Here is a 26,093-nt window from a genome sequence, read left to right on the forward strand (position 1 = left end):
GGGTGGGGGTGGGGGTGGGGTGGGCGTATCAAGGCAGATTACAAATTCCTCACGAATTAGACCTGTGTCAACAGATAAAAATGCTTTTTGATCTTCTGATTATACATGTATACATATATATATGTATATATATAACATTTTTAAAGTTCTGACAGGGGCATTTCCTTAATTTAAAGGGAATCATTTAATCCAAATTAAACAAAGGGAGGCATAGTTAAGAAGCCCCTGTTAACTCACTCACTCAGTACTGTCCTTCACCGGCTCCAGGCAGCATTTCGGATGTGCATTTCCATATCATTCAAAGCAAGAGTTCAAAAAAGGAAATGTAAATTAAAAGCAAAACTACAGGTATAAACTTTGAAGAAGCATTTATTAGCTACCATTGGCTAGTTACGCAAGAATCATATATTTGTAATAAGTAAGCTGGATAACTGAATAATCAAAACGAAATGTATGCTTTTGTTAAAGTCCTATGTCTTTTAGTAGTTTCATATAGATTTACATGCAGAAAAATGCTTAGAATATATAAATAAAGGAATTACAAAACTGACAGAATACAGAACAAAAATACTCATCATAATCAGTATTTTTAAATTACCAAGTAAAGTTAGTATTCAATGTGTGTTTGACATTCATCATCAAACATTTTTTTTCTGTGAAGGACGGGGACAAGTTTAGACGTGAAATGACTTCCGGCTACCAGAAGTCTTCTTCCAGATGCACAGTAAGCCAGGGCAGTAGAAAAGAACCAGCTGCTACAATCACAAATTGAAAAGGGCCTTTTCACATGGCCTTTTTGGCCTGTCTGATCTAAAAAAGATAGATTATTCATTGTAAGGTGAATAGAATCTATTATAAAACAGGAGAAACAGAAAAAAGAGACCTTAATCCAACTTTTTCCTGTGATATTCAACAGCTGTTACTTTACTGCACGGGGATCTACAAATGAGTGGTGTGCTATTCCAAAAGAAATCAAATTCTCAAATCCCAGGTTACTGACTTAAAAAAAAAACTGCTTAATTATTACAAGTATTAATTATTACTCTTAATTTTAATTTGGAAGATAAATTGCTTTCAAATTAGAGTTTAAATCAAATCATTATGTAAAATGATTATGTAAACACTTGCTGATCTGCACTCTGGTCATTACAACTGTTTACACAAACTTATGCTATTCACAAATAACAATAACAGTTTCTAATGATATGCCTCTATTCACAAATAACAGTAACAGTTTCTAATGATATGCGTTTCAAGTCTAAGTTGTGGCATGTTAAATATCACCTGGGTTTTTTTCTTTCTCTGAAACAGTGACAAAAGGAAAGGGAAAATCAGAGCACTGGCTTGCTGGAGGGAAGATCATTTTGATTGCAATCATAAACCGGTACTCTTCTTCCACTTCCCTCTCCTGAATCTACTTTCTCACTGTGTGCATATACACGGTATAGCTTATACATCTTAAAGCAGGTAAATAAAACCCCACTAAGCATTTCATCTTCTAAAGACAATTCTGAAAAACTCTGTCATCGCAGCATGCAAACGAACAAGTGCACAGCAGAAGCCTCCCCTGGAGGTCAGCCCACTGGCAGCTGCACACAGCTCACACACACCACCCAAGCGCTGAGCTGCAGGGAGGGAAGATGGACATAAACCAGCATCTCGCATCTGTACTTGCTGCAGTTGTGCCTTTCCTTTTTTTAAACCAACCTCTCTCATCCTGGGTTCATGCTGTGATACATATTCAGGAGAGAAACAATTTTTTAGATCTCTAGAAAACTGACTCCATAAGAAAAGCAGCTTCCTAACGTATAACTTCATTGTAACTTTAAAACTAAAATTATAATTTTGTTAAAAGATTTAGCATATATACAACAATACACTTATACTGACTTTTTAACTATGAACATATTTGTATGGTTCCATAGAAAATTCAGTGAGTCTGCTAATGGTTTCCTAAGGGAGGTTCTAATTTAATGTCGCATACAGGAATATGCGAAAAGTTTAATTATACTATGTAAATTCAAAATCATAAATTGTAATAATATGATTTATGCACGCATGTTATGAGCTTGTGTTGAAAATACGGACTTTGTGTACCTTAAGGTTCTTGGAGTAACATAAATGTTTTCATTTCTTTCAGCAAGTAATTAATACTCCAGTGAGTGTTAGACGTTACTAAGAGGGTCGATACTTAGCACAGCCTGTTCTTCATTTTCTTCCTGTAGTATCCCAGCCCCACCACTGTGATAACTCAAACTGCTCAAGATGGGACATATCATGTCTACATTTTCAGAGAGAACCTGAGCCAGGTACAAACGTCTTTTCCTCTGCTCTGTGGCTGTTCTGGAGAACTTACTGCTTACCTAACACTCTGGCTCATATTCTAAATGTTGCCTATTGAACCCTAATTCTAATTATGTCCTTTTGAGAAGTTCTAATTAAGTACCTCTCTGAAAGAAGGGAATGCTTACTCTGAGTTTCCTGATGCCTTTTCCCTTAAGTTATCAGACATAGCCAGCATATATTTTAACTCACATTCAGAACAAAGAAAAAAACACCTTTGAACACCACCTTTAAAAATCCTGTTTGTGAATGTCAGTAGGGGGTTAACCAAAGGCTTTTCCTGGCAGGAAACCTCTGAAGACTCAGTCTAATTTTGGACCTATTTCACAGGAATTTTAAGAGACGGGTGACACTCTTATAAGGTAGTAAAAGTTTAACATGTACAACAATTCAGAACACAAGGCTGCTTTGAACACAGGGGAAGAGAAGCAACATGATTAACCTGTTCAGCCCGGAAAAACACAATAAACTCTTCCACCAGTATTTCAAAGGTTTCAAGATGAGTTTTTAACATATTAACCTTAGTTTGCTCTTGTTTCTCCCATCTTTTTTCACCCTTAGAAAAACCTAAAAGATCATATTTGGGCTACAGAGTTGCCCAGATATGATGGGCAGAGGCATGTGGAGCGTCTGGAGGTCAAGGCCCAGGGGTGTGTAAGGTGCAAGGGTAAGCTCCCGTCCTGTCTTCGTGCTATGCTCCGAAGGGCACCGTCTGCTAGCACCAGTGTATATTATTACTACAAAAACGAGTCCAGAGAACGATCTAATGCAGGACTCATAGGAATATCAACCGTACGGCAAACTCTGCTGCCAAATGCTTCATCTACAAAAGGATCTTTCTTGGAAAAAGGTAGCTTTGTATGTAGGACTGCTGTCTCTGAAAATCTATCACCATCTTTGCTCATAAAATTTTCTCCGAATACCACAGGGCTACATACAATTAACTTTTTTTTTTTTCCCCAAACCACCAAAGTGAAAAGTAAAAGTCTTTGCTTTAAAAAAGCAGACTTAAAAAAATATTTATATGTTAAATTTCTTAGATTCATGCACAAAGACCACATTTACTTTAAAAAGACATCAAGAATTATTTTTCTGTTTAAAATATTTATAGTCTACCCATTTAAAACTGCATTTCATTTCACAAAGCTATTCTTGTTCTTATCCATTGTTCTGCTGGTGGATTTACTTAAACAAGTTTACAGTGTTAGTAGTCTAAGTACTGACATTATAATAAAGGAACTACTTAAAACTTGCTTTCTTTATATTGGAATGTAGTAAGCTTTCATTTTAAAAGCTGGCTCCTGAGAAAACCCGCATAAAAACAATGTAGTTTTACAACAAAGTACCAGATAAAATGTAGGCAGTCCTTTTATGGCAAATCATTTCTAAGCTATTTCTTACTTTAGTAATTGCCTTTTCAAATGCTCCAGCCTTCAGTGGACAGCTATAATCAATTCAAGGAAACAGCAGGTGCCACACAAACAAGTAAGTACTCTGTTACCAAGCACTGGGCATCAGAAAAGAACCAGACACACTCCAATCAAGAGAGAGGTGGCATCCGTTGCAGGCTGCTGGCTCTGCAACTTTACATCCAACTTACTTGCCATGAGTTCCTCTGGCTCTGATGGGGGCACAGTGGGCCCTCCCGGGACAGCCTTGCATTTCCCAGGATCCCTCCTGGGGTACTGGATGCTCTCTCACTCATCTCCATTTTCTTAACTTGCTCATTCTCAGAGCATTTATTTACACTGCATATATAATTTTAGGAGTGAGTGATGAGGTCTACGTAAAATTTCCTTAATAGAATTCACCTATGTATAGCAAAATAGCATAAAAATAATAAAGACCAGAAGCACTTCATTTAGCTTGGCTAGTTTCAGGCGCAGCTCTTCACGAATCCCCAAGTACCAGCCAGCCTTCCCTCACCAGGGGAATGCTCATCGGCTCTGACTCCAGTGAGAAATCCTGCTCGAGGCAGTATTTGCTCCAACAACGAAACAGAGGGAGGTGTTCAGTCACCTATTTCCCTAAAACTCACTGGTCTGGAGGGAGTGTGATCAGGTGAGAGGGGGAGATCTGGACGCTCACTAGTCCCATCCCTACTCATGATACAGAGGACGAGGGTCTGTCCCCTGGCTTCTATGAGACACCTTTGTCACATGCGAAATAGATCTAAAGTCACCCACAAAACGAGAGTTTCCCAGATTTCTTCCCCATCTAAAATGTCACAATTATGAGAGGATGCTCAAAAGAAATTCCAAATAATATTTAGTAGGCCTCCCCCCGTATTACCTTACATTTATGTTACACATAATTAGGACAATGATAAAATATCCACCAAGGGTCCCTCGTCAACAACAGTTGTAGATTACATAAAAGAAAATTTGTGTGTATTCCCAGCAAATTCATAATTCAGGCAAATATTTTATATAAACACATGCACACATATACATACATAGATACAATGACATTACCTGTAGATGTAAATGTAGATATGTGTTTTTTTTTTTTTTTTTTTTTTTGAGACGGAGTCTCGCTCTGTTGCCCAGGCTGGAGTGCAGTGGCACGATCTCGGCTCACTGCAAGCTCCGCCTTCCGGGTTCACACCATTCTCCCGCCTCAGCCTCCGAGTAGCTGGGACCACAGGCGCCGCCACCACGCCCGGCTAATTTTTTCTATTTTTAGTAGAGATGGGGTTTCACCGTGTTCGCCAGGATAGCCTCGATCTCCTGACCTCGTGATCCGCCCGCCTCGGCCTCCCAAAGTGCTGGGATTACAGGCGTGAGCCACCACGCCCGGCTGTAGATATGTGTATATTAAAGTTAACGTGTGCAATGACATACGCATATAAAAATGATAACAAACAGAAAAATACCGAAGTGCAAACTGGCCAAAGCACACTCTATTTCACTAATGGCGAATTCTCCTTCCATTCGAGGAAACATTCTGTCTCCATCTATGCCACATCTCACTTACCATTTGCCTATGCACTGAGTATCAGCTCAAAGGCAATGGTATCGATGCACTCAGAAAGAAACCGAAGAAATTAAACTTTCTGAATTTGAAATTGGAGTATTTCATATTTAAAAAGTATTCATATTTTAAGTAATGGTCATAGCATTTTGGCTACAGTTTTTAAAAAGAATCCTTATTTCTAAGAATTATATACTGAATTAATTATGGATAAAATGATGTGATCTGTTTTAGAATAATCCAGAGTGAGGAAGGGGAGAGAAGCAGGTAAGACTGGCTATGAGTTGATAAAATGAGACTGGCTATGAGTTGGTAACTGCTGAAGTCAGGGTGAGTACGTGGGGTATTGCTACATTATCCTTTCTGCTTTTAAATATATGTGGGATTTTCCAAAATTTAATAGTGAAAATCACTTCTGACCTAAGTTCAAAAAACCACCCCAATTTTCCAGTTAAAAGGCTCTCATGTGCTAGAATTACCTACATTTAGATTAGCAGTGTTTACTGAAAATGACAGAGGGAACAGTTAAGCATGTTCTGAATGTCAAAAGAAAAAATAAAATGTGAATTTAAGACATTTATATTGTACTGACATTAAAATTGTAAAGTTCAAAGAGTTGTAAGGAATTGTTTCTCCTTTTCTTTTTTTTTGAGATGGGAGTCTTGCTCTGTTGCCCAGGCTGGAGTGTAGTGGTATAATCTTGGCTCACCATAACCTCTGCCTCCTGGGTGCAAGTGATTCTCCTGCCTCAGCCTCCTGAGTAGCTGGGCCTATAGGCACGTGCCACCATGCCTGGCTAATTTTTGTATTTTCAGTAGAGATGGGGGTTTCCCTATGTTGGCCAGGCTGGTCTCAAACTCCTGACCTTGTGATCCACCTGCCTCGGCCTATCAAAGTGTTGGGATTACAGGCGTGAGCCACCGCACCGGCCCTCCACTTTCTAATGAAAAGATGAAGTAAAGCAAGTAACCTGAGGCACTGCTCCCATTTCATGCACATTCTTTCGATTATTTCCCAAGTGATGAACAAGGTAAGCAACAAGCTTGCTCAGAGTAAGTGAGTTACACAAAAGCTTCTGTCACCTTTTCTTTTTCCAAAATGCTGACTTCAAGCAATTTAGAATGAATATATATAGCAGTACATTAAGACGTCAGGGAAGGGAAGATGAAGGCGTGTTTCCCTCTATCTCCAAGAAAGAGTCAGACCTTTGGTGACGGATATTTAGGTAAAGAAATGACAAGATAGATGAAATTTTCTGGAATTTTTCCAATTATGTTGTCTTCATAAATTACACACATATTCCAGAAATTCAAATATTTTCATACCAAATTATGTATTCAGATTAAGTAGGAAAATCCTCGGTCAGACCACACATCCTACTTGTACCCAGTGAATATGGTGACTGCATTCATCACCACCTTTGCTGGAGAGCAGTGACATTTGTTGGGCACCTGAAAGTGTCTGGAACGCTTCTCAGTGCCTATCTAGGGAAGTGACTGTCGTGGTTTAGGTTCAACTGAGATTTCACCTCCTCTAGGAGACTTCCCTGGACTTCCCCTCAACCAGACTGCACCCTCCTATCACACATTTTCATAAATTCTGTACTCCCCACTTCCTCACACTTTTCACCATCCCGACCGAATACATGCCTACGTGATTTTTTAGGTGGTGTGTTTCTCACTAGACGACGAGCTCCAAGAGGCCAGCTTGCACTGCACTTCCTGCTCCAGGCATGGCACCCAGCGCCCTGGTGATCAGCCCTGGCTGCACCTGAACCACCCGGGAGCTTGAAAATGCCTACGCCTGGGCTCCAGCCACAGGGACTAGAATGTGCTTGGCACGGAGGGAAGAGGCAAGGCCAAGAATTGAGAATTGGTTGTTAAAAAGCCCCAGAGGACTCTGATGGGTCCTTAAGGTTGCGAGCTCTGCCGAACAGAGTAGACTCAAAAATTATTAGTGGAATCAACACAGAAATAAATATGTAAGGTTCTCTAAATATTCCCAAAGACTACAGACTGTGTGTAACATTTGCTGTCATTTTCACTTGCTAAAAAATATAAAATAATTAATAACATTAATGGGGATGTTGACATGGCTTCAGCAGAGATATTTGGGTTTTCTTAAATATCAAGCCTAGAAAAAATGGAATCAGAGCTGGAAAGTACTCAAACCCAAGCCGACTAATTCATGACAAAACTATGCTAGAAATAAACAATGGCGACCTCTCCATTGTACTTCCTTCTCTGCCAAGACTGCCCTCCTGTTACAGCTCCGAATCCTCCCAGGGACCTGATGAGGGCCACTACCCTCCTTACGTCATCCAGTTAGGGGCTCAGGCCACTGACCCTGCGTTTGCCAGAGTCACCACCAACAGCCTGAGAGCAATCACAAGGACGTTTCTCTTTCACCTTCTGCTTTGTCTCAGGGATTTTGCTGACCACTCCCTTCCGTGTTTCCCTCCTGCCATGACCACCCTCCTCCGTTCCCTTCACAGGCTTCTCTTCCTCTACCAGTCCCTTAAACGTTACTCGTCAGGACTCTTTCCTGGGTTTGCTTCTTTTTTCATCTCCCTGGGTAAATGTGTGAGTTCCAAGGGACCACCTGTACGCCCACCATGCTCAAATTTCTCAGGCTCTAAATCCAACTACTTTCATCTCTACTTCCACGTCAGATAACCCCAAGTCAAGCTGTCCAAACAAAGGGGCAGAATCGCTTTTCTCCCCCATGTTCCCTAACTCAATGGCACCACCACCCTAACTGGCTGCCAGTCAGCCATCTGGGTATCACTGCTCATCCCTCCTCCTCTTCACTCGTCCATCATCCAGCCCTATCAATTCTATTCCTGAACGGCCCTAGAGTCCGTGCTCTCCCTCACATGCCCACCACCTCCACACTAGGTGGGGTGCCTGTCTCCTCACCAGCTTCGCTGCTCTGGACTTGCTCCCTCTCATCCACCCACCACGGACGGCCAGAGTCGTCATCTTTTCAAAAGTAAGTCTGAGCTGGTCTTCCCCCAATCCACTGGCCGCCGCTTAAAATCCGTCACTGACTCCCCAGCGCGCTCCGGGCGAAGTCTGAACTTGTCACAGGGCCAAGAAAGTTCATCTCCTCACTCCACCTCCACGCTCCAAGCTCCAGGCACACAGGATTGAGAGGGCTTTTCGTGCTTGTAACCTGTGTACATTCTCCCTTCCTGCAACAGTCTTAAATACCTTCCTCCTCTATTTCAACTGGCCAATGCAGAGAGCCTTCTGATCTCAAAAGAGATGTCACTTCCTTCAGCTCTCAGAACGTCACTCCCCTGACGTCAAAACCCGGGATCAGAGGCTCCTCCTAAGCACTCCGATGTCACTGGGAACTTCCCCAGTCATAGGAAACAGCACATCATAGTCTAACGGCTGGCTAGTTCCCTGTCTCCCCTACTACTTTGTGAGCTTGTATGAGCCAGGCCCTTGTCTGTTGTCCTGACTACTGTGACTTTAGCACCCAACAGTGTCTGCAGCATAGCAGGCATTCAATATACTCGATATTCTTCAAATGACAGCATACAAACAAAAGCCAATAAACCTGCATGCAAACAGACCTTTGACTTCTCTCCCCCAGCTTCCCTCAGGGCCGCCACACAGGTGGCCCCTTTCTCAGGCGGAGGTGGCTAGTAGGCACTTTTCATCCTTCCAGTTCTAATATGGAGGCTTTTCTGAGACAGTCCCACACCAGCCATCTAAAGCATTCTCCTCAGTCACTCCCTTTTGGAACACCCTGATTTTCTTTTTTCTTTTCCTCACCTGTCCCAGCATTTGTTCCGTTAGTTACATGCCTCGTGGCTTTCCCTTCCTCCAGCAGTAACTCCGGGAGGCAGTGGCTCCGTCTTGCTAGCACTGGGTGCAGTGCACGGCACACAGCAGGACTCAACATACACGTGACGAAACAATGTACAGATGCTAGCACTGGGTGCAGTGCACGGCACACAGCAGGACTCAACATACACGTGATGAAACGATGTACAGACTGGCAGTTACCAAAGACCGATGTCACTTCCTCAGCATCACACTGCCTGCCCCGAAACGCCAACACTGCCCATCAACCACAAAACAGACACGATACAAGAGCTGTCCCTTTTCATCAGTACAATGCTAACCAGTGGCCAAAAAACCCACAAAAGAAACAAAAGACGATCGGTGGTCATTGCCTTCATCATTAAAACGTTCCCACAATGTATTTAAATGACATGAAGGAATCACATAATACACTGGAAGAGAAATCCTTGCCTTTCAGATCTTTCACGTAGCCCTCTTTGCAGCTGTGCATGAGCTGAAGGATCCACTTGTGCTGGGCTCCGATGCATTGCCACGCAGGGTCACCAGGGGTATGAAGATCAGACAGGTACCTGAAAAAGCAAGTCCAAGGTTGAGGCCAAAGGGAAATGCTGGCATATTTTAAAGTCATTACTTTTTAAAGGCTACAATTATATCAATTAGTCTTGTCCCCTGTCAAAGATTAGTCTTTAATGTTTAGTTCTCAATGAAATATATTCAAATTTCTTAGCTAAGTGAGATGGCTCCTGCTTGTAATCCCAGCACTTTGGGAGGCTGAGGTGGGTGATCACCTGAGGTCAGGAGTTTGAGACCAGCCTGGCCAATGTGCTGAAACCCCGTCACTACTAAAAACACAAAAATTAGCAAAGGGTGTTGGTGTGCGCCTGTAATCCCAGCTACTCGGGTGGCTGAGGCGGGAGAATCGCTTGAACCCAAGAGGCAGAGGTTGCAGTGAGCGGAGATCTCACCACTGTACCGCAGCCTGGGCGACAGAGCGAGACGCCATCTCAAAACAAACAAGCAAACAAACAAAAAGTAAATAAATAGCAGAGCTTAAAATTTTTTTTCATATCATAAATGAAAAAACTATTAAGAACAGCTCTCTGTAAAAAGACAAGGACGATTCGCAGTGATCCATCTACTCGATGAGCATTTCTCTTTATGTTTACATTTAGCTCACAGAGTTTTTCTACTGACTTCAGAGTCATTACATTGGACACAGGTGGGAGCCAGCAGACACTGGGCAAATGGTTTTTAAATCGCAGCTTGTTAACTCCTTTCTGATACGAAACACGGCCACCAGATGGCAGTATGGCACCGCTTCCAGCGACATGAGGGCCAACCCAACTGTGAGGAGATTTGGAGTCAACTCACCTCTAAAGTCCACACTCATGACTGAGAAAATATTTCCCTGGAAAATACAGTATAGTTCGATGCTTTTCTTAGTTCCTAAATATTCTTAAAATATTTCAAGTCTTTGTATATAAAACACCCAAACCCATAGAGACCATTTAAATATATTTCAACAGAAAAACTTCTGTCAAATATTATTTAAGATTTGGCCCTCAGCCCTCACAAAATATAAAATATAGCAAGCTAAATCCAATTAAATCAACTCCAAGAGCATGTCCAAATGAATTTATTGTCTTACAACTGTTGTTAAGCCATATGCCATCCTTTGTCTCTGGTCTAGAGGTTTCTGTTCAGTGGCAAATGTCATCAATGGCTCCAGGCTGACCTGGGGCCAGACCTCAGTCCCTCAGGGGTGTGCCCATGCTTCCAGCCCATTCCTCCAGTGGTGAGCATGTGTTACTCAGGTATCTCAATCAGCAGCCAATCAGAGGAGAAACAAATCCACTTTGTAATATGTTAGCAACAAATAAAATGCTGAGAACACTGACGTTCCCAGCTGACGGGGAGGGCCTGGGTGCTGTGGGGAGCTGGATATCTAGGCACCTGCAGAGGGGCCGCACCCAGGCTGCCCAGAGGTGGCCAAGAAGTGCCATCTCCTCCCTGTGACCACCGGCAGCTGCAAACAGGATGTGTTTCTGTGCGGAGAAAGTGGTGGGTCAATTAGAAGGAAGAGCTTTGCCCAGATTAAGAAGTCAGCAGGGCTCCTCCTCATAAATAAGAAGAGCATCCTGAGGAAAAAACTACAATCTAACCAGTAACATTTAAGAAGAGCATCCTGAGGAAAAAACTACAATCTAACCAGTAACATTTAAGAAGAGCATCCTGAGGAAAAACTACAATCTAGCCAGTTACATTTAAGAAGAACGTCCTGAGGAAAAACTACAATCTAACCAGTTCCATTTAGCTTGGCACAGGGGATTCATTTCAGATTCCAAAATCCAATCTGATTCTTTCTCTCACACAGGCTTTCTTCTTTTATTACCTGAACGGTAAATACAACAAATAGTACATTGTGTCTCTTCTCCCCAAAGAAGTGATTCTATGCTTTCCTGCTGGGGATAATGCATTTCAGTTCTCCCTAAATAGGCTTGTTTCGCCTCCAAACACCTCTGCAATGCTTTCTCCCAACACTTTCACTCACGTAGCCCTCAGATTCGGTATTAGCAGTAAAATACAGAGATATTCTTTTAGGGACGGTGTTCCTTTTAATGTTAAATTACTGAACAGGAATGTAGACAGTTCAGTACAAGGGTTCCTTTTCCAGGAGTACAGCTAGAGGAACCAATAAGCTTTGCTTAGTAACTTTTTACATTAGACGTCTCTTTAAAATGTTGACTGTGTCCTTGCAAAACTTAGTAACAAAAGACTTTTTCTATCATCTTATTAACGGGCACTAAGGTAAAGGAGTTTATAAGAGTTTTACAAAGCAAGATAAAGTTGTTCTCTTAGAAATTCTAGACTCAGTTCAAAAGTATGACAACTTGTGCTGGGCTCTTCAAATAAGTTTCTTGTTTACTTTTAGGATGCAGCTAAAAATAAGTTCCATTTCAAAGCTCTTTGTTTAGAACGATACATGTTACTGCCATTTCTTTTAAAACTGCATATTAAGAACACTTTTTAAAAAGGCTTTTTAGATTAAAAAGCAATGTAAAGAATGTTAATTATGATGAACACAGGCTCAGTATTTTAAAATTTAAGAATTAAGAAAGTTTTTAGTCATATTCTGACGTGATCTTCTCACAGCTACACTGCTGTGGAAAGGGATATGCAGAGCTTTGCTTCCTGCCAGCATCAAGGCAGAAATAAGGAGAGGGAGAAGAACTGGGAAGGTTTAAATTAGATAAAATAGTGAACGATATTGGAAAAAATTGTGAACAATAGTAAGACAATATAGCGGTAATCTGATTTTTCCCTTCTACTGTGCATAATTTGAACTATGTAAGAAAATGAATACATTTTTGTTCACGATAAAGCTATCTCTATTCCTACTTGATGTTCACAAATTTCAAAGTCCAACAGGTATTTGACCTGGTTCTGATCTTATTTTTCTATTTCTTAGTGACTAAACATTTAATTTAAAAAGGCAACGATTGCTCAGTATTTTCTCAAAGCATCATAAATAAAATAATCATTAAAAAATACATAAATTATTGTTGACTTGTTTATATTTTTGCTCTTTTGCCTTTAAGATGACAGGAAAAATGGTAGTTAAAAGGCTACTTAAAAGAATCTTTTTTGGCACCACCACCTTTTAAAGGATATCCAGTAAGTTACATAGTCATAAGAACTGCACGAGTTATCCATTCAGATGGTAACTCACAACATAAAGAATCTGTACACTCAGTAAGATTTAACACATTACTATCGGCAAGTTTAAAATAACAAGTGTAAACAGGCCAGAAATACACAAAGCACACACAGCAAAGGAGCAGAGCAGGAAACAGCAGCCTCGGGACGTCTGACGCTACCCAGCTGCGTGTCCTGGACGCGACGCTCAGCCTCCCTGGAACTCTGTAGCTTTCTAGCTAGAAAACAGAGCAGTGGGATAACTAACGTGTGGTTTATTTCCAGCTTTAAACTTCGAGGATTCCACAAACCAGGAAAAACCCCACATACATTCGTTCTTATGAAGGCAGCTTAGAGAGAAGCAAGGGTGGGCTCTGAAGCCAAACTGGCATCCCGTCCCCCTAGTCACTGTGTGTGCTGGGCAAGCTTCGGTGTTTTCATCTGTCCAATGGGCACCACACAAGCGTCCTTTCGTGGTGGTGATCAGGATTAGAGAGGACACGTAGAACACATCCCACACGGTGCCTGAGCACGCCGCACACGTGCAGGGTGGCAGCCTGCAATCACAGTGCCCTCTCTTTATCCCGCCAGTGCCTCTGCTGGCTTCCTCCTGGGCAATACTAGTATGCTGCCAGGGACGACAGCTCATACTCCCGCCGTACGCCTCGTCACTAGGACACAGGTCCAGGTGCGGATCCTTTCCCCGTTCACAACTGCACACACAGCAGCTTTCAGGCCAGACCCTCTTTCCGAGACAGTCTTTTCTTTTCAGAGACAGGATCTTGCTGTCACCCAGGCTCGAGTGCAGTGGTACAATTACATCTCACTGCAGCGTCAAACTCCTGGGCTCCTCAAGAGATCCTACTGCCTCAGCCTCCTGAGTAGCTGGGACGACAGGCGCGCATCCCCACATCTGGCTCACTGTTGATTTTTTGCAGAGACCAGGTGCTGCTATGTTGCCCAGGCTAGTCTTGAACTCTTAGACTCAAGCAATCCTTCTACTTTGGCCTCCCAAAGTGCTGGGATCACAGGTCTGGGCCACCGTGCCTATTCCTGAGACATTATTTTCAAAAATCACACGGGACCACAGCTAAATTCATAAATACAGAGTCTACTGTCATTTTACAGCTACTGGATACTCAATGTCACTAATTCAAGGGGAAAAACCATTAAGTTTGGAAAATAAGTTATTCTGAGAACAAAGGCCAAACTCAAAAACTCCTAGCAGAAAATGAGGTTATTTTTAATCACAGATATAAAAACCTTTAAATTTATACGCTTTATCTCCAAATCCTGACATAAACTACATGCATATAAAATTTACGGACTACTTTGTATGTGCCGGGGGAGGTTTAAATCCTTAAATGTATTTCTGATTATCTCTGCAACTACCCTGAGATGCAGATTTGCTTACCATGTCCATTTCACAGATGAAGAAACTGAAAAACAGAACTCAGGTCAGTTGCCCAAAGTTAACAGCTAGTTCCCATTATGTGATACTGTTTCGCTCTAAGGTCTTCTCTTCATATCCTGTGAAATTCACCTCTCCTAATATTACTGCAATTTTTTTTTTGAGATGGAGTCTCACTCTGTTGCCCAGGCTGGGAGTGCAGTGACGTGAGATCTCGGCTCACTGCAACCTCCGCCTCCCAGGTTCAAGAGATTCTCCTGCCTCAGCCCCCTGAGTAGCTGGGATTACAGGCACACAGCACCATGCCCAGCTGGTTTTTGCATTTTTAGTAGAGATGGGGTTTCACCACGTTGGTCAGGCTGGTCTCGAACTCCTGACCTAGTGATTCACCCGCCTCGACCTCCCAAAGTGCTGTGCTGGGATTACAGGCATGAGCCACCGTGCCTGGCCCAATATTACTACAATTCTTTAAAAAGTATGCTCACTTGGTGACTTTCTCTCTCACTGACCACTAAAGGCTTGGAAATCAGAAAGCTATTCCAGGCTAAAACCTTTCAGAACTTACTCTACTGTTAAGCAGCAGCACATCTTGCGGCGTAACGTACTTCCCATCCAGTGTGTGGCAGCATTCTGCTTTCAGCCACGCAGGGAGCCCCCCTTCACAGCATACGGGCACCCACACCATCCCCCTAGGCGAGGTACCCCTTGCTCGCAGGAGGAAGAGGTTGAGACTACTTTTCCGTTCCCGAAAATGGCAGAGTTGTCTTAAAAAGTAACTCCATAACTACTCCCAAATCTATTAGTATTCAAAAGAATTCTGATGTCCTACACCAGACACCTCTAAATTTCTGCTATTTGTCTTCCCCTTCACCGTTTCATAATCTCCTAAAGTCCCTCAAGTTAGCCTTAAGGTTACATGATACATCCAGTACCAAACAGATACAAATGATTCAGCAAAATGTTTGCAGAAGATTTACCTTATGTAACGCTTCTGGTCATGTAAGGTTGATGGTGTCTCAAGCAATTTATCCAGAAGTAATTCTCTTAAAGCTTCAATCCTTGTTTCTACTTCAGCATAATCTATTTAAAAAGAAAAGAATACACAAGATTTACAGAATGAAAATTTAAAATCAAATTTCAGAAAGCAGAATAGTAGTTGCTTTAGTGGGGTGAGGGCTGACTAACACAGAGGCACCAGGGCCCTGTCTACAGTCATCAGGACACTGCCTCAGGTGTACGTTACAAGGGTGATTGTATTCGTCAAAACTCACTGACCTCTAACATGTAAGGTCTGCACACTTCACTGCATGTATATTTTACCACAATAAAAAACTAAATTCAGTTTTCTGAGTCCCTACAGATTTCATTTTTAAATTTAATAAAGCCCTGTGATATTTCTCCTGGTGGATAAGGCTTTAACCAAAAAGCATTTTAAACTTTTATATTTTTCTGTAACTCTGGCATTGGAAATAATTTCAAAAGATGTTGAGTTTCCTTTAAATGAGTTAAGAATTCGTAAGTCTATTGGTCTCTCTGAAGATGGGAAGATTAAAATGTAGGTTTCCATCTCTATAAAATACTTGTCATTGATTCTTTCCAGTAAACTAAGACTCTTTAATAGCATTGCGGTTAACAAATGGCAAAGAATGTCTCAGGCTAACAACCTAGTCACGGTTGCTCATTTTCACTACGTATTAAATAAGAAAAGTCCTTCTGTTATTTCTGAAGTAATTGTTTTACATTTTAAAGAGAGCCTCATATAAACAAAAACTAAAACTCATATAACATTCTTTGCAGAATACATTCCACATTCTTCCTATAAAAGGAAAGTAGAAGATCTAAAAGTAATAAATGAATCTTACATTTCTTGAAAACTTGCACCTCCGTTTTCCCAAAAAGTGACTTGGCCTTTTCATAATCATTAATAACCACATCATAATCACCCTTTAAAATAAAGAAACATTTTGAAAACTGTCATTAAAGCAAAATGAAGACATTTGGTTAACATAAAAAACATCTTAAAAAATCTTAAAAATGTATGACATCTATAACCATATGTACATAAATAAATATGTACTCTACCTTTTGAATATTCCTTTCAATATTTAGAGGAAGGTTGAAAAGAAACTTAAATCGCTGAAGCACATTGAGTGCATTTCTAGTGGAATCTGCCTTGTCTTTCCGACCTAGTACTTCTTGAAACAATGTGTCCGCAGTATTACTTGCTCCTGTTTTAAAGGGAGGAAAGGAAATTGAGATGAAAGCTGATTTTCATCAGAAAATGTGTAACTGGGCACTAGAAACAAAATGTGAAGACTGCTATTGTAGTTTTACATGAAAACTCAACAGACTGTTTTAAGGTTAGGGTCTCTTTTATGGTTTGCTAAAATAAAATTTCCATTTTGCCTAAGTCTTTTCATATGTTAAGAATGGTATCCAATATAAAAACAACCATATTTACCATGCCCAAATAAATTCTCTACTGTGAACCTACATTTCTTTTCGTTATTCTTCTAAATGTTGTAGCCATTATGGGCCCTGAGGTTATTTCAGAACTTCATACAATAGGGTAAAACACATACATATGCATGTGTGTGCACACACATGTACATTAGCTAAACTCTGTGGACTCAATATCTACACATGGGATAATAAACAAAACAAGGAAATCATTTTCAGAAAAGTTGCTCAAAAGAAATATTTAAAATGAATTCTATTTCTTGGCAGAATTATCTCTATGTAGCAGGCAAAGAAAATTACGTAAGTAATTTACAAATGACAAACGTGAAGGCAGCATCATATTTCTTAAATCAGTAATTCTTGTAAAAGTATACATGAGCTGCACATTTCCTAGGTGTTTTTTTTCTTTTTACCTAAAAGACCTCAAACTATATGAATTGCTGTAATGAAAGAGTTGCTTTATCTAAAGCAAAATTTGCTGTGTACAAAAATAGTTTAAATTTTGCAACTTGTGAATTAGTTTTAATTAACCACAACGAAAGGAGAGAAAAAAGATAAACTGCTTTCGGTTGTTTGATCGCTGCTTGTAAAAAGTTTCTGCATTATCTGGTCTAGTGACTATACTTTAAGCAAAGATGAAAAACTTGCCTCAGTCTCACTGGGTGGCTCGCATGCAATATTCTCTAGTGCACACCGTGGGTGGCCTCATCCTGTTAAAAGTCATCTTTGTAACATGATTGTTTTATCTAAATAATGTTTAAATTCTGTTGAAATTTTAAAGGCCTGATATAAAAACTTTGTTTTGTCAGGATAACTGTTGTCACCACACGCTATTTAATGCAGAATACTACATTTCTACTATAAGATGAGAAAAAATATATTTCCTTCTTGCCACCATACCACATAATGGAGGCTGAATTAGGATTTCAAATCTAGTCGGGCTAAAACTTTCTGTGGTCAAAGAAAATTATTTTAAAGTATTTATCATTTAAAAAATACAAATTTCATGAATTGAGGCTCATAAATGAATAGGTATGTACAGGAGCCTGAATCTTTTTAAAAGGTTAATTACTTATATGTTAGATTTGGATGTTAAATCACCAAGCACTGTGTTTTTACATTTTTTATTAGTTTTTAGTATAATGAAATTTGAGGCTAAAAGTATGAGTTCAAAATTAGATTTTTCTCATCTTATTTATAAAGTTGTAAAATATTATCAACTAATAATTTTAACTCCTCTAAAAAGTATGAAAACAGGTACAGGAAGAAAACCCACTTATAATTAAATAAAACAGAGACAGAGAGAAAAATTTATGTGTGAAAAATTATAAACTATAAAATTATAAGTTTATGCCAAAATTTATGTGCTTATATGTTGAGAATTTTAATTTATACTGAGAAATAAGTTACTGAGAAATTATAAGTTATGAGATTATAATATTTAATTTAGAGATAACTTCTGTCTATAAATTATTGTTCTGTTGTAAATTTTATTGTATTCACAATAAAACTGAAGTTCCTAACTCTGATTATTAGATAATATATTCAGTAATAAAATACATTTAGATAATATACTCAGTAATAAAATACATGAGGGCAGTGAAACCAAGATTTGTGCAAATAGAGAAAAATCACCAGTAGCTCACAAAATGCATTTTACGTCTTTCTTCTCTAGGGCTACTAATAAGACAACAAAATTATGAAAGAAAAGGGGTGCTCTTTACACGTAAGGCTAATGTCACAGATAATGCCACCAGGAAGGCATCAACAAAGGTCATCCCATAAAAACCCCCGTGTGCTAATCCACACACATTCTCACACCAAGAACACCCAATTTTAAGGCAGCTGGTAGGGGTTTGAACATCAGTGTCCAGCCACAGAGTAAGTCTAACTGGAGTGGATGGCCAAGACTCTGGCCTCAGAGGCTGCAGAGCAAATCCTGATCGACATTTGGCAGCCTTGGGCAAACTAAGGTCTGGAACTTGGTCCTTTCTCCTCACCCAAAGATGGTCTCCAACACCAGTGAATTTGGACAATGCCTCTCACTGTCTCAGTCACACAGGAACTGCAAGAACTAACAGCAATGCTGTTGTGAACACAGCGTGGCTGCCACCTGTGCAGTCGGGTCTGTGGAGCAGAAAAATTTTCCTACGGTGCAAGATGGGAAGTAAAGTCCAGCCAGCATTACACCCCAATCAGTGGAACTCATACCTGCCCAGTGATCTTACATCCTTAACAAGGGAACAAGCATTTTTACATGTGCCAGGAACTCCTGTAGTCTAGAAGACCTAGTCCTGTAATTCTAACGGTATCTTATAATTTCAAGCATGTTTATTTAAAGTAAATATTATGCTTTCTCTTATTTCAAAGTGACCATTTGGTCCTTTCCTTGGTATTGACACTGGAGACAGACCACGGAAGTGATTTCTAATCTGCTCTCTGCTTGATGGGAATGGAGAGGTCAGAGGCAGGATAGAAGGAACGCCCCCTCACCTGCTGCCCCACCCACGACAGCACAACGTATCCCAGGAATAAGCAAGTTGAATGAGATTAGGAAGCGAAACATCAGGGCGCCTGGAAAATGAGGGTAACTCTAAAATGTACAAATTCACAAAGAGACTTAACTACCTCAATTTCAACAGACTAGAAAATGACTAGATAGGCTGTTGGCTCTACCATAATGATGCTACACGGACAAGATCATTAACAGCACTGAAAGCCTGTTCCCAGCACCACGCCCGACCCTCTATGTGGAGTATCCGGAACTGGAACCTGGGGGATGAGGAAGAGCTGACGTCAGCACGGGCCCTTCTCAAAAGCAGCTGCCAGCATCTCTTCATCTCCAAGTTGAGTTGGCAGCTTGAAACCAACTCCAATGGGAGTATTTACACCTTAGAAATTGGGAAATGCTAATATTAGGGCTAATTTTCTTCCTTTCTTTCCTTTCTTTCTTTCTCTCTCTCGCTCTCTCTGTCTCTCTCTATCTCTCTCTCTCTCTCCACTTCCGCCTCCTCTTCCTCTTCTTCTTTTTTTTTTTTTTTGGAATGCCCGTTGTGAAATATTTGCTGGCCAGCCACTGAGTAAATGTCAGTTTCTTTTCCACATCCTGGCCCTTCTGGATATTCCCTAGTGTTCCAAATCCTTAGCTTTCTTCTTTCATTTTGCACGTAGTACTTGGGTTAAATCATTCAATCCTGTTTGTTCAACGACCATCTTCATACTGGTGACTCCCAAATCTGTGTTTCAAGATGTGTCTGCGAGCGTAAGACCAATCCTTAAAAATATTTTCACTAGACATACAATAATGACAGCTAATAATGACATGAAGCACTGATGCTATGCCAGGTGCGATTCTAAAACCCTCCTGTGTATTAGTTGACCTGCACATGGCTATGTCGCTGTAAGACAGGCACTGTTTTTACCCCCGTTTTATGTTGGAGGCAACTGAGGCACAGGGGTTCTTCAACTTGCCCAGCGTAACGCAGTGGGACACAGGAAGAGCCAGCAAGAACGCCATCGGCACGCCCCTCAGGAATCTCAAATTCAACATGCTGTAAGTTGAACTGAATGTTCTCATCTCCATGCCTCTCCTTATGCCCCAAACATGCTCCTTCATCCATCTGAGGCCGGACATCTGTAAGTCACCAACGACTACTTCCTTTTCCCTGTGTAACATATCAAACCTTCCCTGTCCCTTCCCCTTTCTCACCTGCCACTTGCTCTACCTTCATTAGCAGCCACGTCACCCTTACATTACTTTATTCCACTACTACACACATGACTGCTGACACGGCGTAACATACACACATGACTGCTGACACGGCGTAACATGCACACATGACTGCTGACATGGCGTAACATGCCTACCATCCACTTCTGGCTGCTCCCTTCTTGCCTCTGACGTCCCTCCCTTCTCATCCATTCCCTACACAGATGGCAGACTGCGCTTTAAAAATCTCCTATCGTTCCGTTATTGAAACTCCTTCGATGGCTCACTATTTGTCTTGAGAATAAAGACAGATTCCACACTACTGCACAGGAAGTTGGTCAGGGGCAGACCCCGTCTACCCTGAGGCCACACCTCTCCTATCTGCACATAGCCACACTGGACCCTGCTTCCTGGGCTACGGCCTATCTCCGCTCTGAACTCACGCGCTGGCCCTGCTGGGACATTCCTGCCCCCCTCCACTCAGCTGCCCACCGCCAGCCTCTGCTTGTCCGGCTACTTCCTGCTCCTCTCTTAAGGTTTCTGTAACCTCCCCTGGTATTCTCTGCACTCAACTTTTTGGCTGGCTTCCCCTTTTGTGGGCTTTAGCCACAGCTGAGGACTCCCACCAGAGCAGTATTATCACACCATCATCTGATCACCTGAATATGTGTGTGTATCTTCCATTCAGCCATAATCTCCAGAGGTAAAACACACGTTTTATTTTTATATCCCTAGGATAAAGCAAACGTGCTCGATAAATACTACTCAGAGAGGCGGGACAACACCCCACGGGCAGGCCTTGCTTTGCACAGCGTGCAGGACTGTGACAGCGGCTGTGCGAGCTAAAACACAGCAAGAGCATCTGATCATCAATGGGAAGATCGCACTTGTTCTGTGATACCCAGAAATTTTTGTTCAAACATTAAAAACTCACTATTGTTGCTTATGAACGAATAACAAAAATTTTTAAAGTACAAAGAATATTTAATATACAATTTAAAACATCAGAAACATTTAAAATTAAAATGCTCTATTTCTTTGTAGAAAAACTGATCAAGAGTGTTTGCCTTCTTTTTTGTTGTAAAATTTACAATACGAATCAAGCCTCTTTTCTGTGCTCTGACAGATTATCCTGCTCCTTTCTAACTGTGAATCAACTTCTGATGTTTTTTCCTTTGCACCGTCCACATCATGAAACATCTCTGAGGTTCTCTGAGCATTACTTCTTTGAGACATCTCTTGCTTTTCTTCACACTTTCTCACCTATGTTGGTAAGCTCCCCTCCACCAAGTTACTCTTGAGTCTCAAACAGCAGCAGGGCCTACATCCCCACAGCCAGCTTCTGTCACTCTCCATTTGTTGGATTTGCATTTCACTTCCAGTGTTAGAGCTTTCTGGTTTTGGACACACTTTCATTTTTATCGACCAATCCCTTCCCGATCAACCATTTGTTGTAAAATGTCAGTAGGGTTTGTCACTGGGAGATAAGGAGGCAGCACAACTGCGCACTTTGCTGTCTGCTGAGAACTGGTAACAGACGTACAGTGGCCATCTCCGGTGGCCTGGAAGGAGGCAGTGTGGCCGATCATCTACAGCACCTGTCATTACACAGCAACCTGTGAATTAAAGAGCTGGAGGGAACCGTACTTTATGCAGCTATGGTGACTGCCCTGTGGGAACTGCGGTTCTGCATGGTGTTGCTGGGGAATGGCTGTTATGAACTGAACCGCGATGACTGGAACCTGTGCCTATCAAAACCCCACACACAGCACAGCCGGCCTGCAGTTCAAAGCACAAATCTGGAGCCAGAGTTCTGGCTATAAACTGCAGCTCTGCTGCTTCCTATTTATACAACCTTACGCGGCTCAATTAATCTTCTGGGCTTTAGTTTTGTCATCAATAAGGTGAAGATAATAGCACAAACCTCAAAGGGTTGTTGTGAGGACTAAATATACGTAGATAGTTTCGAGCAACACCTGCCTTGCAGTAAGCCCTCCACAAGTGTGAGCCATGACTGCCACAGCTACTACTACAAATACTTACACAGCATGTGTACACCTGCACTGTCTAACACAGGAACTACCAGCCACACGGGACTATTTCAATTTAAAGCTGAATTAATTAAAATTAAATAAGAATTTAAAATTCAGTTCCTCAGTTGTACCAGTCGCACTGGAAGCTCAGCAGCCACATGTTCATCACTGCAGAAATTCTACTGAACAATATGCTGTTCTATATACTCGAAACAGGTAAGAACACAGAGTTGAATATGTGAATGTGATGTAAATAAACTGATAGTCCTCACTGGCTTGAAATCAAGAAAAAGTTATTAAGTTCAAATTCAAACACAAACATGAGAAACACACACCATGAAAACAAAAAACAATTTCTGTTTTTTTAACAATTTCAAAAAAAGTGTCAAAACCGATAAACTCTGAATAAATGACCTAAGTTTCTTGCAGCCAACAGTATCCTTTAGAAACTTATCTTAAAAGTCAGAAAGATTGCCCAATTTACAAAAAAAAAAACAAACTTTTAAAAAAAGTAAAGTAGTATCCATATACATTAGTATATAATTATACGTAAGGTGAAAAGCATTAGTAATAATTTAAGCGAACTAAGTTACACTCGTACTCATTTATTCTTTCCTTCCTTTCTAAAATAAAATAAATTCGGTTCAACAGAACTGACTGAATTTTTGTGACTTTAATTCTGTGTTTTCACCAGTTCTGCAGCACTGAAGTCCCCGATAACGACAGACCCGCCTGGGCAGGACTCTCTGGGGGCCGGAGCTGCGTCCCCTCCGGCTCTGCTCCCAGGCTGGCTTAGCACGGAACCTGACACAACCAGAGTTAAACAAACGTTTGTCAAGTTGGCCTCAACTAGGAAAAACATATCCTAGGACAGCAAACATCAACATCATGTTGTTAAAAAATGTTTCTGGAAAAGGGGGAATTGTTATAAAGAAAGGTATTTTAGGGAAATTTTAATACCAAAAAGTCCTGACGAATGGTCTCATAAAGAAGTGGCCATTTATATTAAGCTGAACTTTATCCAAAAAGAGCAAACTTCAATAGAAAGTTAACATGACGCTTTTCCGGAAAAAAAAAATGCATGGCTATAAAGGAATATATGGAAAAAGGTAATTTTTAATACCCCAAGTCCCAAGGGACGATTTCTCAAACTACTCCTTTAAAGAAAAAAAAATCTCATTACCATACTACACTAAGCCTAACACATGAAACAGACCCTAGAACTTCCCAAACCTGACAAGGGTCTCCTCTGATACCATGATATACTTACTATGTCAACTGGCCCTATAAGCCACCTTTTAAAAATTACTGAAGTAAACGTGCTTTTTATACAGATATCATAGTGTGATAACTTCTCCAGGGCAAACAACATCCTTGAGTAGAAAAGATCCTTTCAAGACCTTAAAATCTCTAACTATGCTAACACAGAAACAGCTTCAATGAGCTTTCGAGTTGAATTCAGAATATCTTCATTTTAACAAAATTGGTGACTTGGTTCTCAAAGATAAAAACAAGGGAAAATCTCAAGGCAATTAAGTAATAATAATCAGAGGAAAAAAAATTAAGTACTGTTAAATTCCTAAATTTAGAATGATATCCAAGTACTCAAACGCTACTACCAAGAGAACACTTCTTTCTAGAAAATGCTTTCTCTTAGGGATCACTCAGGTTTGTGAAAAGATATTCACATAAAGGCTCACAACGTTTCACCCATGGGACTAATTTAAGCTGGAAGCGCAAAACTAGCTTCACATCACAGCCTTACATTCATAGAATCTTTAAAGATCTGGTGTGAGGCTTCTTCATTTTTCCAATTAATCTTAACTCTACTTCATGATGAAATCATATGTTGTATTTAAAAATAAGGAGATTCCTATGGGCATTCCTATCAAATGTAAACTATAGGTGTGAAAAGATTTATTTTAAGTGATTTATTTTTAAGCCAGTAATGTCATAGTAAGGATTAATTCATCTGATCAGTTTCTTCTGGGCTGGGACCTAGGATGTCAGAAAACGGATAGACCAGGGAGGTGGACAGAACTCAAAACTTTGCACATAGCCATTTTCCCTGGGCCTATAATTTTTACAAAATATCTCAGATTTAGACACATTCTTAAATAGCCAGCGGCCTTAAATTCTTTTTCGGAAAAAGGCAAGGTATACACAAATAAATGGCCCCTAAGAATCTGTTACTCTCACGGCTGAGGTTATTTGCATGAACGCTGGGAGACACCTGATGGCGGCTCCTCCAGGTTGCTGGTCAGTGACAATCCTGGCTACTGCTTCAGTGCTTTCCTAGCTTTGAAGATGCTGTTTATATGCTGGTCGGTTTTATGGTAGGAAACTTTATTCCTCAAGAAGTGGATTGTTTTCAAATTATGATTTCTCATAAATAAAATGCAAGCAGAAACAGAACATTCATTTTCAATGTTTCTATTCCCCTTTGTGTTCATTAAATCATTACCATTTAGAAATAAATACTAAAATGCAACTTACTGCCTTATCCCGTGATATCAGGTCCAAGAACTAATTTTAAAGCATGTTGTAAAGGCCATAAATAGTTATGGGTAGTAGCACAAAACTTACTGTTCAGAACATTCTCCAGTTTCTGCGTCATGGATCCTTCTACTTTTTCCGTTCCATCTGCTTCTAGTTTTTGATGGATGGCTAGGAAAAAAAAAAAAAAATCTAGTTAAAATGTAGGCCATTTTAATGGGTGGAGATACATTAAATCAAAATGATATTTTTAAACAGCTTTTTTAAATGGTCACAGTATTTCCACTGCTGAAAAGGAGTAAAACCATGCTGCCCTGTACAAGGCACCCAGCAGACACCAGTCTACGTTATTCACAGTTTACCACCATTAAAATAGTACCTAACACAATCATCTGTCTTCGAGACCAAGCGGTAAAAACAGCTGAACTGAAAAAGAAAAGGGAGACTTGAGGCATCCTGGGTCTCACTACTACAGGTTGAATATCTCCAATCCGAAAATCCAAAATGCTCCAAAATCTGAAACTTGAAGCACTCACATGACAGTCAAAGGAAATGTTCATTGGAGCACTTCCCATTTCAGATGTTCAGATTTGGGATGTCCAACCAATAACTATGTCATGCGAATATTTAAAAATCTGAAACACTGCTGCGTCCCAGGCATTTCAGATAATTGGTCAGAAAACTCTGAGTACTCAAATGCACTACGAACACACACTCAATGTCTGCTAACATCTCTCTCTCTGCTCCTTTTAATTAGTTTTTAATTATGATCCTGTTATTTTTCATCTTTTTTTTTCTTTCAGTAAGCCACCTCAAATTTTCTTTGAAATTCTAAAATAAACAGACTGCTCCTCTATCAAAGAAACACACTCAGAGAAAAAAGGAATCCATTTGGGGAAAACCCAGCTACTGCAGTTGAATGAGTTGGGCTGACTCAGAGGGAGGAGAAAGTAATTTCTGTCATGTTTCAGAATTGGAACTGTGTGGTAACAGTGACATAAAATGTTCCTACAGACCAAAGCGGACACTGGAGTTCAACTCACTAAGCGAAATGGAAAGGAACGTCCTTCCCGATCTGTAAGTGAGGAGTCAGGCTATGCCTAAGTACTAGAAAGCGAAACCGGAAAGACTTCCATGCTGTGTGTGTGCAGATC

General features: G+C 40.6%; 1 protein-coding gene across 1 annotated transcript in view; it reads right to left on the reverse strand.

Annotated features, from left to right (window-relative positions):
* The window catches only part of EXOC2 (exocyst complex component 2), a 212,840-nt gene that overhangs the window by 90,868 nt on the left and 95,879 nt on the right, over positions 1 to 26,093 (reverse strand). Inside the window, exons 8-12 of the mRNA XM_011984536.1 lie at positions 25,030 to 25,110; positions 16,324 to 16,469; positions 16,104 to 16,185; positions 15,219 to 15,321; positions 9,585 to 9,703 (exon numbers count right to left, since the gene is read on the reverse strand). Of these exons, the coding sequence (XP_011839926.1) occupies positions 9,585 to 9,703; positions 15,219 to 15,321; positions 16,104 to 16,185; positions 16,324 to 16,469; positions 25,030 to 25,110 (531 nt within the window). The remainder of the gene's footprint in view (positions 1 to 9,584; positions 9,704 to 15,218; positions 15,322 to 16,103; positions 16,186 to 16,323; positions 16,470 to 25,029; positions 25,111 to 26,093) is intronic.

The sequence above is a fragment of the Mandrillus leucophaeus genome, unplaced genomic scaffold, assembly GCF_000951045.1.
Source record: "Mandrillus leucophaeus isolate KB7577 unplaced genomic scaffold, Mleu.le_1.0 Scaffold27, whole genome shotgun sequence".
Lineage (NCBI taxonomy): Eukaryota > Metazoa > Chordata > Mammalia > Primates > Cercopithecidae > Mandrillus > Mandrillus leucophaeus.